This window comes from Anser cygnoides, chromosome 7, assembly GCF_040182565.1.
Source record: "Anser cygnoides isolate HZ-2024a breed goose chromosome 7, Taihu_goose_T2T_genome, whole genome shotgun sequence".
Lineage (NCBI taxonomy): Eukaryota > Metazoa > Chordata > Aves > Anseriformes > Anatidae > Anser > Anser cygnoides.
Genome location: NC_089879.1, coordinates 3,782,074 through 3,798,336, shown reverse-complemented (window position 1 = coordinate 3,798,336; position 16,263 = coordinate 3,782,074). Strand labels below are relative to the sequence as shown.

Sequence of the window (16,263 nt, the reverse complement as noted above, 5' to 3'; positions counted from 1 at the left end):
GTGCAGAGCTGTGGTCAGGCCCTCCTGTTACTTCAGTGTCCCAACGGGACGGTCTAGATGCTGATAAGCTCTCTGCTGTCCGTGAGAACATTCATTTAAAACTATAATAAAGCATTCGGAGGAAGGCAGACCACACAACAAACCACTGCATGTGTCATTTCTATTCCTGCTTTTTTCTCACCCTGTCGCTAACAGTGAGAGACCCCAAAAAGAGCTCAGACTGTCACAAGAAAAGGCTGATAACCCACACCGTCAGTAAGAGGAGCGTGTAGGAGGCAGCTTGAAACTGCCCAGGGATTTGCAGCGTTAGAACGAGCGTCAGCAAACGTGCTGGGCTTAAGAAGACCGGCAAAGATGTCAGGGGTGCACCTTCAGGTGTCTGCAGCCCACAGTCCTGCAGCTCCTGATGCGGCTCCTGGGCACCCGTGGGTCCCACCTTCACGCCTGGAGCACACATCCCAAACGTTCCAGTGGGACCTGTTCTTATTTTCTTCTTTCTTTTTTCTTTCAAAGTATATCCTAAATTATTACTTATCATGGCGTGTGCTGTCTGAACATAGTCCCTTCTGTTTATTTACTCACCAAGCCAGTACGGCAGCCTCGGAAGTAACAAACTGCTTGATAACCAAACCAAACCACTCCTGGCACACGCCTCTGACTGCGCAGAAGTGCTGACCCAAATGGATAGTGACTAATATACTGATTATATTTTTGAGAGTTTTCCCTCCCATTTTCATCTGTGTATCTATCAGCATACATAAATAAAACATAGAATGCGTTCTTGGCTGTTTATATCAGTATTTACCGAGGATCTTCACCAGCTCCAAGCATTCAGGTAAGCCCTACTGGTTTCCTTCTAACAGCAACAACAACCTGCTTATCTCTCAGGTTATAGAGCCTAAAGCACCTCCTTCGGGGGGAACTATGGCACTTTTGGGAGCTGTGAGAAGACCTTTTCTTCGCACACTTCTCCCAGCCCCTCCTTGGCTGCCTCTGCCTTTCTATTTTCCCTCGGCCACCCCACGTTTGAGGTTAGGTCGAGGTCTTCCAGCCACCTGCAGCCTGGACCCAACCCCCTGGGGAATTAGGGTGCAGCAGCCGAGCGGGGATGCTGGGGCCGCCTTCGGACGTGCCATGAGATCTGCGTTTAAGCCGATTGTTGGCCTCGACACCCCTCGCGTTGGGGGAGAGGGCGGAGGAAGGAAAGCCGGGCTCTAATCCGCTCCATCTGCTCTGCAGCAGCTAATTGGATTGGGAGTGCAGAAGGCAAGGCCCCCGGACGCGGCCCTGGCGGTCGCGCCGGCCAGGCACAGCCGCTCACAAACCTCCTGTTTGGTTGGACAAAGCTGCTCCAGTGCAGGGGGCGAGGGTCCTGCCTCGCTTCCAGGGCGCTCCTCTTTCCAAGCCCTTCCTGGGGATGCACGCGGCTGTCGTGAGGCTTGGCTGCCCAGCGCCGCTGCCACGGCTCTACCGGAGGGGTGAAACTAACGCTGCGTCGGAAAAACAACACGTGAAAGAGGCAGCAAGCAGCATTTCATCTCAGCAAAGCGCTGGGAACAGCAGACACGAGATTATAAATTAGCTTTCTTTACCAAAAGCCACTGGAATGCTGTTAATGTCAGGTTTTATTTAGGTGCAGAAGTCAAAGGCTCATCAGCCAGATGCTATATATAAACCTCACTAATATATGTCCTACGTCTGCAACATTTATTCTAAATCAGTGACTTAATGATTTTGGTCTTCTGCTTTTTAAGGATTCAGCTCAGCACCCACTTTCGCTTTTAAAAATAACAGAGAATTCAGTTGTGCGGCATTTTCATTAAGCTGGTCTGCAGCGTAATGCTGCGAGGAAGACAAGCAGAAGAAATATAAAAAATGTTTAATACAATAATGGTCAGAAACCTTTAAAATTTTTTTCCCTCTGTGAACACTAAGTTTGTAGCTATGGAAACTACTTATGAGAAAGCTAAAAAAAAATGCCAGCAAGTATAGTCCAAGAATGAGCTGGATATATGAAAATCCTAACGGTGATAGAGAACTCCAGGCACAGGGTAAAAGGGAAGTGTAAATTGAAGATGACAACACTTGTGTGTCTGACAACATGTTCTCCTCTGTCAGGCCAAATTCATTTTTATTGCCATGGAACTCAAGTCAACGAATTGTACCTGGAACGAGTTTGACACTTTATATTGCTTTTGATACGACCGTTATAAAAAGCACATTTCAACCTTTAGAAAAAATATTTTAAAAGTGCATTTTCTGCAACCAGTGAATCCCGTGTGCATGTTGGCCAAGACAGCCCGTGTTTTATCAAGGTAGTTTCCAGCACCTCTCTCGCACCCCGTTCTTCAGCTCTTCGCCCTTCTAACGAGAGCAGCTCTGGCAACTTGGATGTGAAGACCCACGCGTGACACACATCTGCAGGCTCATCTGCCAAAAGGAGGCTGGTGAGAGTCTGTGCGTGCACGTTACGCCGAGCCAGGTCTGTGGGAGCCTTTCTAAGGCTTTCCCAAACTCAGTGCGAGTTATTTCCACCTAGTACCCGTATCACGCTGCAGATTGGTGTCTCACAAACGAGGCGGTGACTGTCAGGACAGCAGACGCGAGCAAGACATGTCTGCTTACTTCAATTAAATATTTTCATATGGAAGTTACAACCCCAGTTAAAACAATTAGCCCAGGGTTTTGCCAGTGCCTGCCATCCAGACATGCTTCACCTGGAGTAACGCACTAGCTGGGAATGGCTCCAAGGACTTGCTATGGTCTGTCAGGTCAATGTGCAAATTAAATCAGATTTATTCAGTACATGGAGCTCGCTTTGGTGCTGTTTCAGCCTGCATTGTTAATTGAGCTGCTTTACATGTATACATTGTGATTACATGCTACAGTCTGTATAGAAGATGTGGAGAAGAAAACCTGCAGCTGATTTCTGAACTGTCCGCTCTACGGTACATTGGGCAGGGAATAAACCAACATCAACAAATGCTCATGAAATTTACATTGTGTATGAAATATCACTGCTATACTCTCTCTGCCCATAAAAAGCTATTACAATTTCAACACGTTACTCTTAAAAGAATGGGCAAATTTAGCTCTTTTAACCCCCCTTGAACAACTGTCAAGATTCTTGCCCCTGCCTGTGCCCTCTCTGCTTTGAGGGTTGCCCAAAAGAAAGCTTCAGCCTGCAACTGATGCGTGGTTAACGCAATTTTTGTCTGTCACAGGGTGGAAAATGCCAATAAAAGAATCACCGTCAAGTGTTAAACAGTATAAGCAGAGCTAAGCTAATCACGGCGAAAGGCATTTCTCGCTGGGCTCTAAGCTGATAAAACAAGAAGGTGAGTCCCCTTCGGACCGGGGAGAATTACTTGTGCAGGGAAGGCAGCTACCCTCAGCCTGACTTTCCCTGTGCAGGAAAAGGGCAGGATTTTAACCAAATCTTACCTGGCTTGGCAGCCAAGTAGCTTGACTTCTCCTTTATTACAGTAACTCCCTGGCTTTATGGGGGCAGCCCCGCTCCTCACCCCTGTGCAGACACAGACAGCATCCCCGCTCCCTGACCATCTGCTTTTGGATCTTCTTATGTGAACCAGAGTTTGAACAACCATCCAAGATGCACGTTTGCAATAAATGAAAGTTCCTTGCCGGAGCTCCCTAACTCCAACGCCAGGAACACAAATCGGACAGACTCCTCCCGAGGGAGAAGTGTAGGCTAGCTACAAAAGTACAAGACTTCTCATCCGTTAACTGCTTTAAGGCTGAAAAATTAGGTACAAAAATGTAAATTGAGTAATACAGTCAGAATAATAGCAAACAGACTAAGTTGAAAATGCAACATTTTGGAGAGGTGGCTCAAGCCATCTGAGCAGCGACCATCTAACGGTTTGCACTCACCATCTCTGCTGGCCTACAGGATTTATTTCCCTGCGTTACCACCTACTCCGGCAGGAGACTGGCCATGAGCCCGCCCTGGCAGCAGCCCGCCGGCTGACACGGTTTTGTCACTCCAGCTTGGCAGCAGGGTTTTTTCCTGCTCGCCACCGAGGTGACTTGGTGCGTTCACTCCCCGCGATGCAGGGCACGGCAAGGCTGCAGGAGCAGCGGGCTGCGAGGGCGTTTCTCCCCCCCGGGAGCCATTCCCCATGGCTCCGCACACAAAATCTGGACGACACGAGGAGCAGCAGCTCTGCCAGCACCCCGGCGGGGGGGATGCCGGGATGGAGACGTCGCTGTCGTCTCCTGCCGCCACTGCAACGTGCTGAGGGCGGTCATCCACCTTCATGCGATCCACCCAGGAAGGGCAATTCGTCTTGCTTTTCCTTAATAATTATTTCACCAACCCCCCAGATATTGCAGCACTAGGTCCCGTTGCTGATTTTCTCCTTACCTCCCCAACCCAGCGCGAGGGGCCTGTGCCCACGCTGCTGCCCAGGACGCGGTCCCTGCCCTCGGATGCCCCGGGCAGCAGGAGCCGTGTCCCCGCCACACGTCCTCTGCCCAACCCCAAAGCAAGCAGCAGCTGTGCGGGATCCACACGGAGCGCCTCACAGCTCGGCACAAAATCACGAACTGGGTATCTAGAAACACTCATTTGAAAAGACTACGATACATAGCCCAACAAGACTTTAAAAACAAACAAAAAAAAACAAAACCCCACAAAATGATCTATTTTAAACTCCTATTCATATACCAAGCTTCAAAAACATCAGTGGACTACAACAGACATTTTACGAGCCTCTGCTGACCGACCAGACATCAGCCTACACCGACAGAAAATATTTGCAGCCATTTAGAGACAGAGTTTAACACTGAGCTTGCTTTCACCTTGTGACTCACGTATCCACTGCAAAGGGTACAGCCTGGAGAAGGCTCTTGGCTCCTAAAAACGCATCTTTCCTCCTCCTGCCGGTAAATACGATTTTCCTGGATTTAGTCAAGTTTCTGCCATCCGCTCAATGTTTTACAAACACGCTCGCGTAATTGGAATGCTCGTTTATCACCTCGCGTGTAAGTGTGAACACTCCTTAGCAATGGTGTTCCTTAAAGAGTAATTCCTCAACACAGCTCCAACACCTAGAAACCGCCACGCCTTCCACTCCTAATCACAGCCCTTCATTTGCAGCGGGTCTTACCTTGGCTTCTACTTCTAAAATATAGTTTAACGGGAAGGAAACCTCTCAGGCTATTTGGAAAACAAAAAGGGGAAATAAATAAAAATGAAGACAATTTTACAGGTCCTACTTCAGCTAAACCTTTCAGGGACTTCAATGAGAAGATAATCTTTCTGTGATTATGGCCAAACCCTCTCGTTGCTTAGCAACACATAATTAAGGAATATGTTTTCAGATCCGCTTTGCAAGCTGGCCATTATCAGATGAAATTACTGGAGCAACAAATGTCATCCTCATGCAAATGAGTTGGTTGTAGGGGGAAAAAAAAAAAAGAGGCTCGAGTAGTGAGAAAGAGCTCAGCAGCACAGAAACGCTGCCGGCTTCCTCTTGTTGCGCACCGGTAATTCTTTGCCAGAAAATGGCTAATATCGAGATTTTTAAGACAATGAGGTTTGCATTTACCTACGAGACAAACGGCAGAGGGGGTCTGATTGTCCTACCCGAGGAGGCTGCTCCCAATGCATGTGCCCCAGCGGTGCCTCGCGCCAGGGCGTTCACTGCGGCGGCACCGACCGCAAACAGACGACCAGCTCCGTGCTCCCCACGTTACGCCACTTCGTCTTTTTTTTTTTTTTTCAGGCTTTGGGAAATTGTTTGTTTAAAAATACTGCCTGGGTGTACCACTTTTGCCTGTGATCCACGTCAACACAAAGCGCGTTGCCTAATATTTAAGTATTTTTTATAAATCAGCGCGCTGCACCAGCTGCATAAAGGATGCATAAGCATGAAAGAAATGGCATCCACTTTCTGGCTGTGTAATTATGGTGAGCTAGGGAAAGGGGTGCGCCAAACGTCTGCATTTTGACAACTTTATCATTTCCACTCACAAAATCATTCTTTATTTAGATTCCTGTGGAATGTCATCACCGGCTTGGCACCGTTTCTATGCCTATAAATGGTATACTTTTATTAAGGCTTTGTGCGTGTGCTTGTAGGTTACATTGTTCAAGGCTTGTTTGCATGGCAGTTCTGCTAAACTGCGCCGAGAGCAAATTCCCCGCTTGCGGACTCACTCCCGGGAAAAACATTTCGAGGGTTTCTCTCCACATTTCTCAAGCAAGTCAAGCCACAAATGATCGGATTTTCCGAATTTCCTCTTACTGAGCAGCGTGTTTGTGGCGGCTCGTTTCTGCCGGGCTCGGGGCGTTATCAGCAGGGCACATCTCCCACACGGAGGAGCTACGCCTGCCCAGACCATCCAGCCCCGTAGCTCAGCGGCGAGGGCCTGAGCGCTTCGGGAAAGGGAAGGGGAGGAGAGGAGCCACCATTCATTTTTATTGTTCCAGGGCTTAATGACAGGCTTTTAGTTTTAAGCACAGTCCTATTACTTTAACAGCTATATCGCTTCCCTTATAGGCATCTCTAGGAGGAAATCAGGGGTTTTATTTTATATGCCTGATAAAACAGCAAATTAATAATAAGAAGAAAAGACTTAGGTAATGGCCAAAGGTAAGTCGATTCTCGAATAACACCATTAGCTATCTGATGAATTTAGTCAAAACAATGCTAACCACTTCCTCCGAGGAACACATTTGTGCCTGATAACAGTGGTAAAAAGTCAATCTGCAGCAAACCCTGTAGTCCTAATTGCTCAGTGAGCGCAGTATCTAATCTCCCATTCTCTACAAACAACAGGAACGCCAAGATTAACTCTGGAAGCATTATCTGACATACCGCTCACTTTTAACCGAAGTTAGCTAAGCAAATAAAATATTGAGAATTTAACTGCAGAGGGAGAACCAGCATCTTTAGCTCTGCATAGCCCTACGCGAGGGCTCCTCTCTCCTTTTCTAAACAGGAGAGTGCCTAGTATTTTCGCACAAAACCCGAATATATTTGCCTGCGCTTTTTTAGGGGTTCACGTAAGCAACAACGAGGTGGTTCTAAACTACCGTATGGACAAAGACCCTTAGGGAATTACTTGGTTCGGGCGATGCCATCGTGGAGACGATGACGGGTGGCCCCGTGCGCCGGCTGAGCTTCGGGTACGGGGAGAGCTGAGCGGGGAACGTGGGTCCGGTGGGGGCCAGGCCGTCCCCTGGCGCGCCCGGCCGGCGGAGGAGCTGCGGGCTGCCGTGTGGGCTGGGGGCTGGCGAGGCCACCGTCCTCTCCCTCTTCATCAGCTCCATGGGCACGGTGTATGTGGTCGGGTACGCCGTTTTGGGGCTGGCGTGTGGGTTGGCCGTGGTCATCGGCGTGCCAGCAGGAGCGCAGTAGGTGGAGGCCGGCCGTGGGTGGACGTTGCAAGGCAGGGGGGTGTTGTATCCAGAACCGGGGAGGAATTGCGGCCCCTGCGGAGCGCCGGCGGAGGCCGGGTAGGTGGTGGTCTCCAGCAGGTGCTGGGTCGGGGCGCTGGACGGCCTCCGGTGCATCTCCCCTGCCCTCGGGGAGGGCGGCTGCAGTGGTGGTTGTGGGGCTGTAGGGCCGTCAGCGGCCGGCCCCGAGGCGAGGGGCGCCCCGTAGTCGCCCGTCAGCTCGCTGCGGTGGCTGAAGCTGTTGGAGCGGGTCCTGGGGCGCAGCGCCCCGCTCCTGCGCTCCTGCCGCTGCAGCTGCATCTCCGCCTTGTAGTTGTGGGCGATGCGGGACAGCACGCGGGCCTGCCCCAGGTTGGGGGCCACCGACTTGATGTCGTTCTCCTCCATCATGGCGAGCAGGTTGGGCGAGTCGAAGCCCTGCTGCAGCAGGGCGGCGAAGGTGCTCTCCGAGACGCCCTCCGCACGCAGCAGCGCCACGAACTCGGGGTCGAAGCTCCTCTTCCCCTCCTGCCCGGGGAAAGCGGGCGGCACCGGCGGGTGGGATGGGGCCGCTGCCACCGCCTCATAGCTGTCGTAGGGTGCCTTGGTGCCCGTGCTCTCCCGGCCCGGCCCATAGCCGCTGCTGGGGTCCACCACCAGGCAGGTGGGGGCGGCCTGCCTGCCCCCTGACGGCTCGGGCGGCCGCTCTGCCCCATCGCCGTAGGCCGGCCGGCCAGGGAAGGCTGGGGGCTCTGCTGCGTATCGTAGGCCGGGGGGCTCCGTGCCGTACCGTGCCGGGGAGACGTCCCTGTTGTGCAGCCGCTGCCCGTCCAGTGCTTTGGGGTCCCTGTAGAGGCGGGCGGCCTCCGGGGGCACGGGCGGGCGGCCCGAGGCCGGGTCCCAGGACAGGCGACTGCCCGGCACCCCGTATCCCGCCGGTGGCCGGCTCACCGCCTGGTAGCAGCGGGGGTCTTTGGGCGATCTAGCCGCCAGGGACGGGTCGCTGTAGTAATCCTGGGCGCCCCGGCCCGCCATGGCTGCCTGCCGGTCGCAGTAGGCGAAGTCGGGGACGGAGCCCTTCCTGAGGGGGCCCGGGGCGAAGGCGGCATCCTGGTAGGGGTACGCCTCTTGCTTCAGCTCCGCGCCGCCCTGCAAGATGATATCGTTGGCGCGGAGGCCCAGCGGCTCGTACCAGCCGCCCTCGCTGCCGCCGTAGGTCAGGGAGCTCCTGCGGCCCGGCGGCCTCTGGTACTCGAAGGCGTTCTCGCCCTCCCAGGCGCCCTCGTACCAGCCGGCGGCGTCCCAGCTCTGCGAGCGGCCGATGTTGGGGTGCTTGCTGGGGATGGGCATCGCCACGGCACCGCTTGCTCCCGCTGGGATGGAGAAGAGGAGGCGCCTTCCTTCTCACCGCTTCCCCGGCCAGCATCAAAACCAGACCGTGCCCGGTGTGAGCCCTCCCTTCACAAGCCCACCGGTGGTTTTATCTTTCTGAGCGTCGCCTGAATTATTAATTCTTCGAAACTTTAGCAGGCAAAGCATACAGCAGCGCTGTAACCCAGCCTCGCTCCAGGCTGGCAGGAGGAAGGGCTTTCCGTGCAGAAGAGGGCCGCCGCGCTCAGCCCAGATGCTTTATCCTCTGCCGCTTGGGACGGCGCGCTCACATGGACAACTGGCCGAGCAGTGCCGGGGATTAGGAGCTAAATAAAACTGCTAAAGCCTTCGCTCCATGTGACATCATTTCAGCCCGATGAAATCTCCTGCACCGACCCAGCCAGCAACCTCAAAGCAATTTCTCCCCCGGGAATTATTATATATATACAAATTTTTTTACATGTTGTTTTTTACACGTTTTTCATCTGTTTTGGTTGTCGCCTTCCTCCTTAGTTCACTGCTCCCATCCGCACCAGCACCCAGGAGGAATCAGCAGTGAGATAACGAAACGTGCACGCACCCGCATGTCCCCACGCACACATACAAAAATAAAAAAGCAAGCTCCAGTGTCAGCTCAATCTTAATCCACCCTGATGAAATGCTAATCCACTGCGCACAGCTAAGGACAAATTAAATGGGAGCAAGCAGGCAGGCCGAAAAAAAAAAGGCCAGTGCTAGATACTGAGGAATACAAGAGCGATTAGAAATTAGTTAGGTATCTGTTTAACACTTTATGAATATTGTAATTTGCTTTGGAAATTGCATTTTTTGTTGTAGTTTCAAATTAGCTATACTAACTAGGCTCCAAAAGGATCCTTTACATTATTATCATAATACGCAAATCCTTTCATCATCCCAGGACAGAAAATTGTGGAGGTGTAATCTGGAATGTATAATTTTAAGACCCTACCAGAGGTCATGGGGAAGGAGGGGAGGATCAAAGGATCTAAACTCCAGTCCTACAAAGGAAAAATGAGTAGCAGACTTTTGCCTATTATCTCTGGTTTCCTTCAGAAAAAAATACATGTTTATGAGATGGAAAAACACTCAGAGACATCAGACAAAACTCAATTTGTTTCTAGCAGTCTTTCAATATTCATATGGATTAAGTTTTTTTTTTTTTTTTTTTTTTTACAGTTAGAGTAGGCAAAAGGATTTAGATGGAATCACAACACAGAAAATCATTATTTGGAAACATAATCAAAATTTCCATATATAGTTACCATTTTCAGAGGAGCTATTAAAATGGCTCCCCAAAACACCTATCTAAATTATCATGAGCTGCTTACGCTCAATGATTCCTTTTCCTAGAAGAATAGGTCAATCATTACTTATTTTGTTAATCATTGTGAGTGAAGCAACATTTTCCTTTTCTAATTAAAAAATTTAGAGGGAAACGATTTTGTCTTTCTCCGCTGCGGTAATAGATTTCTGCACCTCGAACATGCACCTTCCAGGACAGACCCAGTAAAAGGGATAACAGTCACCTCTGGTCTGTTTGCAAGACAGCTTGTGCGTTTTTCACTGCTAATCCACAATAAATGTTTAGTGCGCTAGCCATCACATGATAGACTATTGTGCTATTATGATAGCTAAATCACTAATACAGCCTAATGCTTCTACTTGCCTATCATACTAATACCTCGGGGCTATATTTCTGACCCAAATACTGACAGGATCTTTGAGTAATCCCTAAATTTCTTTATTGCAGTAAATATTATAAATCCTCTTCAAACATTTTCTCCTCCAATTCCATCCCCAAGCACCACAGTCTTTAAAATTATGTTGGATATTACACAGACATGCAAAACATGGGCCCCCAAAGATTATTTATGCAATTCTCGGAGAATATCTGATTGGCATCATATTGAATTAACTAACAAACTTAAGGCACATTGGAAAATTTCTTCTTTTGTGAGATTCAAAATGGGAAGACACATTTGTGGCTTATAAATAAAGCAGAGAATATTTTAACAAACAAAAACATTTTATTACCACAACATTCTGGTAAAGACTGAAATGTATTCCCAAATGGATACAGAGAGATCCATGCCATTTGTTTGTTCTGAAGCAGCAGAAGAAAGCTACCAAAACTGTATACTCAAAAATAATAAAATGCTCGTCTATAGATCAGGGGCATCTTCCATCATTGTTTTCACAGAAATCAATAACGAACTTAGCCACCATGTTAAGCCCTGGTAGACAATGGGAAAAAACATGTCACAGAGAAATTAAATTCTGTAAGTGCTGATCCTGAACAACTGCACGGGAAGTCAGAAGGGAGCTCTGACTATTTACTGCCTCTTAAAAAGACAAATGCTTTGATAAAACCTTGGGTCCCTCGATGGACACGCAGAAGAGACTTCATCCAACCCAACAGAGTGGTGACCTGTGGCCATGCCCTGCCTGGCTCAGCTCACATGGGGCTGAGCAGGAGCAGAAGACCCATCCTGGTCTCATTTCAGCCCGGGCACAGAGCAGCTCGCACACCCACCCGAGCACCGGGGCACCAGCCTCTCCTGGCACCGGACCTGGGGCACGCTTGCTGCAGGAGCACTCGTGCAGATGGGTGGTTTATCCCACACGCACTGACCTCCATGGAACAAATTCCTGATTCCTGTGCTCCAAGCCGAGCACAGGTAAATGCTCGCAGGAGCAGGGGCCGTGGGACTTGGCCCTTTCCCCAAGCTACGTGGCACAGGTCCTCGTGGGAGGATGTTACACTCCCCCTGAATCAAGAAATGCGTACAAAATGACCGCAATGAAATATTTATGGATGGGCAGTCAGGATTTTTTCTTTTTCTTACTTTTGCATTCTTAGCAGCAGCTCCTGTGCAAATGCCAGTAACTCCGCAGCTATTTCTGAATTCAGAACCAGGCAGCGATCGCCAGGAGAGGATGCGGAGGCACAGGAGCACAACCCAACCCAACTGATCTCATCTGCACTTCTGGGAAGAGGAGGAAGGCGCTGGCACCAGCATTCCCAACGTGAGGGGGAGATGAAGGACCACGGGACAGGCAGAAGATTTATATTCCCTTTTAATTCTAGAGGTATTTAGGGGGAAAAAAAAAAGACATATGAAAGCAAAAAAAAAAAAAAAAGCTGATCAAGAGATTAAGTGCTCTGGTATTTCAGATCACGTGAAAAATGCACAGTTGTGACTTAATACGCTGGGTTTCAATCTAGTGTTGGTATAATGTATGGTAAATTTTGCTATGATACAGCAACTACAGAAATCTGCTCTGAAAACAAGTAAAGACAGAGGAGAAGAAAGGTGGGCCCACCATTTCAACACCACAGTCAAAATGGATGGAATGAGATCTGGCTCTGGAAACCATTCCCAGTGGATCTGAAACACGTATCTTCCCCAGTGCCAGGAAGCTCAGTTTTCTTTCAGTGAGGAGAAAACCTGTTATGTATGTAGAAACTGTGATAAGAAACCAGGATGCTAAATCTGCAACGCAAATTTGTAAACAACATTTTTTGGTGTCTGTAGCACTGACTCGGGGGAGGTTGGATGTGAAATGTAATTCACATCGAAGTAAAACATTTCATTTCAAATTCTGAAAGCAAGTTGCTGGAAAGATTACCCTGTGTAACAAAACAGTACACTTTTTCTTAGTTTTGCTTTTTACTATTTTAAAGTACTTTCCAAGTACAAGTTTAAATATTGGTTTTACATGAAACATGATTTTTTTTTTTTTACATGCAGCAAAATGTTGACGTTTTCTTCCAAATTGTTTTCTTCTGGGAGAGAGCAGAACTTAAACAACATAGTGAATATGCCAAATGTCATTTCGGGCAAAAACTGTAAGGTGAATAAGTATTGAAAAAAGGCCATTTCCCTCTCCAAGGCAAAGGAATCTTACCTGTTGTAGTGAAGAATCCTCCAGAGGGTAAGTACATCTCGTGTTAATGGAGAGAGCAGGTATCAGGATACCCAGGCTTTATACTTCGTTCTACCACTACCAGCAAGCAAATTGATTAATTTCTTAGTCACAGATTCCCCTTCCATCAAGAGGGATAAGATAATATACACCTTTCACGTTCAGATGGCGTTCAGATTAATCAGTGTTTGTAATATGATTTCAGGTGACAAGGTACAAAGCACCGGAAAGCTAACGGTGGGATAAACACCTCTGCCCTCAGTGCCTGGGATTTCCAGGACCGTGTGCGATTGTGCCTAATGACCCCTGGTGCTTGGGGTGCCTTTTCTGAGTGTCTGCTCCCTACACGCAGCTCACAGGGTGCCGGGAAGCAGGACTGAGCTGGTGCTAAACTATACGGTGGGATTCAATGGCTGCTACGGAGCGGAGAAGGAATAGCGTGAGTGTGCTGTAAATGTTGCTCACACGTGCACGCAAACGTTAAAGAAAAAAATTGGGGGAAGAAATGCAGGAAGAAAATGTTCCAAATCCTTGGAAATTACTGCATTTGCTAAAATTTGGCTCTGCAGAAATCTCTCTCGCAGCGGCAATAAGCACTCTGCATAGATGGACTTTCTAACAGTCTCCTGAAATTGGAGGCGTACAAAGAGAAAATTAGCAGGATTGTGCAGGAATCATTTTCAATAATCAAAGGAACAGAACAGCATCTGAAAGCACTCAGCGCTTGAAGCCATGCCACATGCTTTTACCAATTTCCAAACCAAAAGCGTAGATGCTTTGTAACTTCAACAAAACGCTCTCAAATACCAACTCAGTGCGGCACAACAAAACACTCTTAAGATCAGCCGATTATTAAACAATCATTGCCTCATGTAACTCCGTATTTTGATGACTTTAAAGCACAAAACAAAAGCTGACATCCGCATGTAACTCGCCCCAGGGCTAGATGGAAGCGCAGCGTAACCGCTGGCTCGCATGCTCTACTCACCCCAGGAATGCACCGCCACGTGCCTTGCCGTGTTGCGTGCAAACCGGGGTTTGGAAACGGGTTCAAGCTGCTGACCCCACTGACTACACTCAAATGGGCCCAAATGGGCTCAGATGGGCTCACAGCAGCCAGGTATGTGCAGACAATGAGCACGTGGGCTTTTTGTGTAACGAGGCCACGGCCACCTCTTCCTTTCCACTGCCAGCCAGCTCCACGTCTCACATCGCCATGTGCCGACGAGTCTCCGAACAGAGGCATTTCACCCGTCTTTCGTTGAGGGGTACGCTACCTTGCATTACCTCGTATTTACTGCAGAATGAGGGTTTGAGCAGAAGCACCCCAAGGAGCACGCAGGAACTCGTCACCTCATGCTGTCCGGCTCCCCTGGCAAAGCCCTGGTGATTTGCGGCCGGGGATCAAAATCGAATTGTGGCTAACAAATGCAGGAGGCTAGCAGTCACCTAAAAAACACTCATGTTTAAAAACAAGAAGCCCAGCTGAAAAACATCCTTTCAGCCTTTGTAATGAACCCTACAGGCTCTTGAAACTTCAACGAGAAACAGTTTTGCCTTCAAGTATTGGGAGAGTCCAGTAAAAGTCAGCAGAAAAAGTATTGTGACATTCCTGGTTCAACAAAGGGATAATAAAAATATCAGATGTCTCCCTATGCCATGAAACTACACACTGTCAAGGGCTACAGAATAAAAATCAATCTGGATGCTGAACGGCAGTCGAAAAGCCAGCAGACAAGGTTCATTGGGCACATCCCTCAACTATTTGCAAAGATCTAATCTACGAATGCTCTTAAAAATAATCCTCTGGAAATCACATCAAGCACCTTGTCTCCAAAACTGGGTATTAGACCTTGAGGTCAAAATTCATCATTTTTAATAAGAATTCAGGATCAAGATTTAAATAGCATGTGTAATGAAAAGCATGGGAATTATATCTGTCCCAGAAAGCAGTAGAGAAATCCATTGTTAAATGAATATATATTGTAATTCTGAACTCTGCCATGCATGTCTGGGCTTTGCATAAAAAATAATTAATTACTAGGTTGTAACACGGTCTTGAGGAGATAAACAGGCTGGAGTTCAGGGTGTCTTCCTGCTTTACTTTCCCTGATGATGCCAAGAGCTTGAAACATGCACGTCCCTTGCAGACTCAACACAGATTTAAAAAACCAAACCAAACCAAAACACACACAAAAAACAGGAAGAAATATTATTTTGGCTAAAAGCTATTTTTTTTTGCTTTTCTAGAAGATTGACATATTTTATTATTGTATGGCAATAGTCAAAGTATCTGGTGGGGAGGGACCCCATTTGCCAGTACTTCTTATCGCGGTCCCCAACCATCCACGGGGACGGCTCCTCCCTGGTGAGGTGACCCCGAGGCCAAAGGTGCCAGCCCCACGACCCTTGTTTAGGTCCACTGGCTGATTCATATCCCAAAACTGCTATTACCAGCAGGCAGTGACACTATTTTCTCTCAAAAGTGGGTGCCAAGCTGTAACTATAGGCTTTTTTTGTGAACTAAAGCTGTTTATCAATGTTTTGAAGTGCTAGATGGCAGTAGAGAGTGTTTTTTAAAAAAAACACACTACGAAGACTATCTAAAATAAAAGACAAAACAAGTCAATAGAGTTAAGCTAATGGGCTATATAAAAGTGTCAGTAAGAAATTATCAATGCCATTGAAGTTTAAGGCAACAAAAATGCATAACCAATGCTAGCAAACTCGCTCTTTGAAGAAAGCTCTCGGATATAACACACATAATGAAAACCTTCACTGTTTTGGCACCGAGATCCCTTACATCTGTTCGTGGATACAGAAAAATATAAAAGAAAAGTTGTGTAATGCATTTCTCTGCAGCTTTATTTTAGTATAGCCAGATGTCCCGCTCCTGTCAAAATATTTACTAGTAAATATTCAGCAGAGTCAGAATCAAACCTAAAAACCTGGTCCGGATCCAGACGTTGTCAGTCCAGGAAGGATTCTAACTTGGGAGGCAGATACGAGTTTTTCCTCATGTTTGGGAGGAAAATCCATCCCGTTCTCATCTGTCCTTGAGGACTGAGCATTTCCCATCATGTATCTGGAAGAGGCAAAGCAGCCAACTTCCACCCCCTGCGTTCGGCAGCGCTCCCAAACTCTGGAGCTCGGGAATACGTCGACAGGGCTGCCCCGAGGCTGCCGCTCAGACAATGCTCAGCTCTGTGTCTCCTTGCGTATTCTGGGGGTATTGTCATCTTTCTGAGTAATCTTTAAATGCAGAGGAGGATTTAGAGTAAGGAGAAAAAAAAAAAAACACACCCGACATGACAACGTGTTAATCCATAAACCAGTTAATTTAAATGGGAAATGTGGTGAGGATGAAAAATTAAGTTGATGGTATAGAAGTCATCAGCTGTAATTGTTTCTTAATTAATGACTTGAAGTTAGAAAGCTTGTTATATGGAACCTTGTCTTAAGGCTGGAGAAAATGGAAAAATACAAGGCGGAATTAAGAGTTAGATGCGTATTAAGTTACCATGTGGGCTTAAATGCAA

The 16,263-nt window shown here is 48.0% G+C and overlaps 1 protein-coding gene across 4 annotated transcripts in view; it reads right to left on the bottom strand.

Moving 5' to 3' along the window:
- CTBP2 (C-terminal binding protein 2) overlaps positions 1-16,263 on the bottom strand; it is a 124,573-nt gene that overhangs the window by 31,067 nt on the left and 77,243 nt on the right. Inside the window, exon 3 of one of the 4 annotated variants that reach the window (XM_048059669.2) lies at positions 5,581-15,976. The exons of the other annotated variants lie outside the window; for them this stretch is intronic. Within the exon in view, the coding sequence (XP_047915626.1) occupies positions 7,055-8,755 (1,701 nt within the window). The 5' untranslated portion in view covers positions 8,756-15,976 and the 3' untranslated portion in view covers positions 5,581-7,054. Of the gene's footprint in view, positions 1-5,580; positions 15,977-16,263 lie in introns of those variants that run through there. 4 annotated transcript variants of the gene reach the window in all.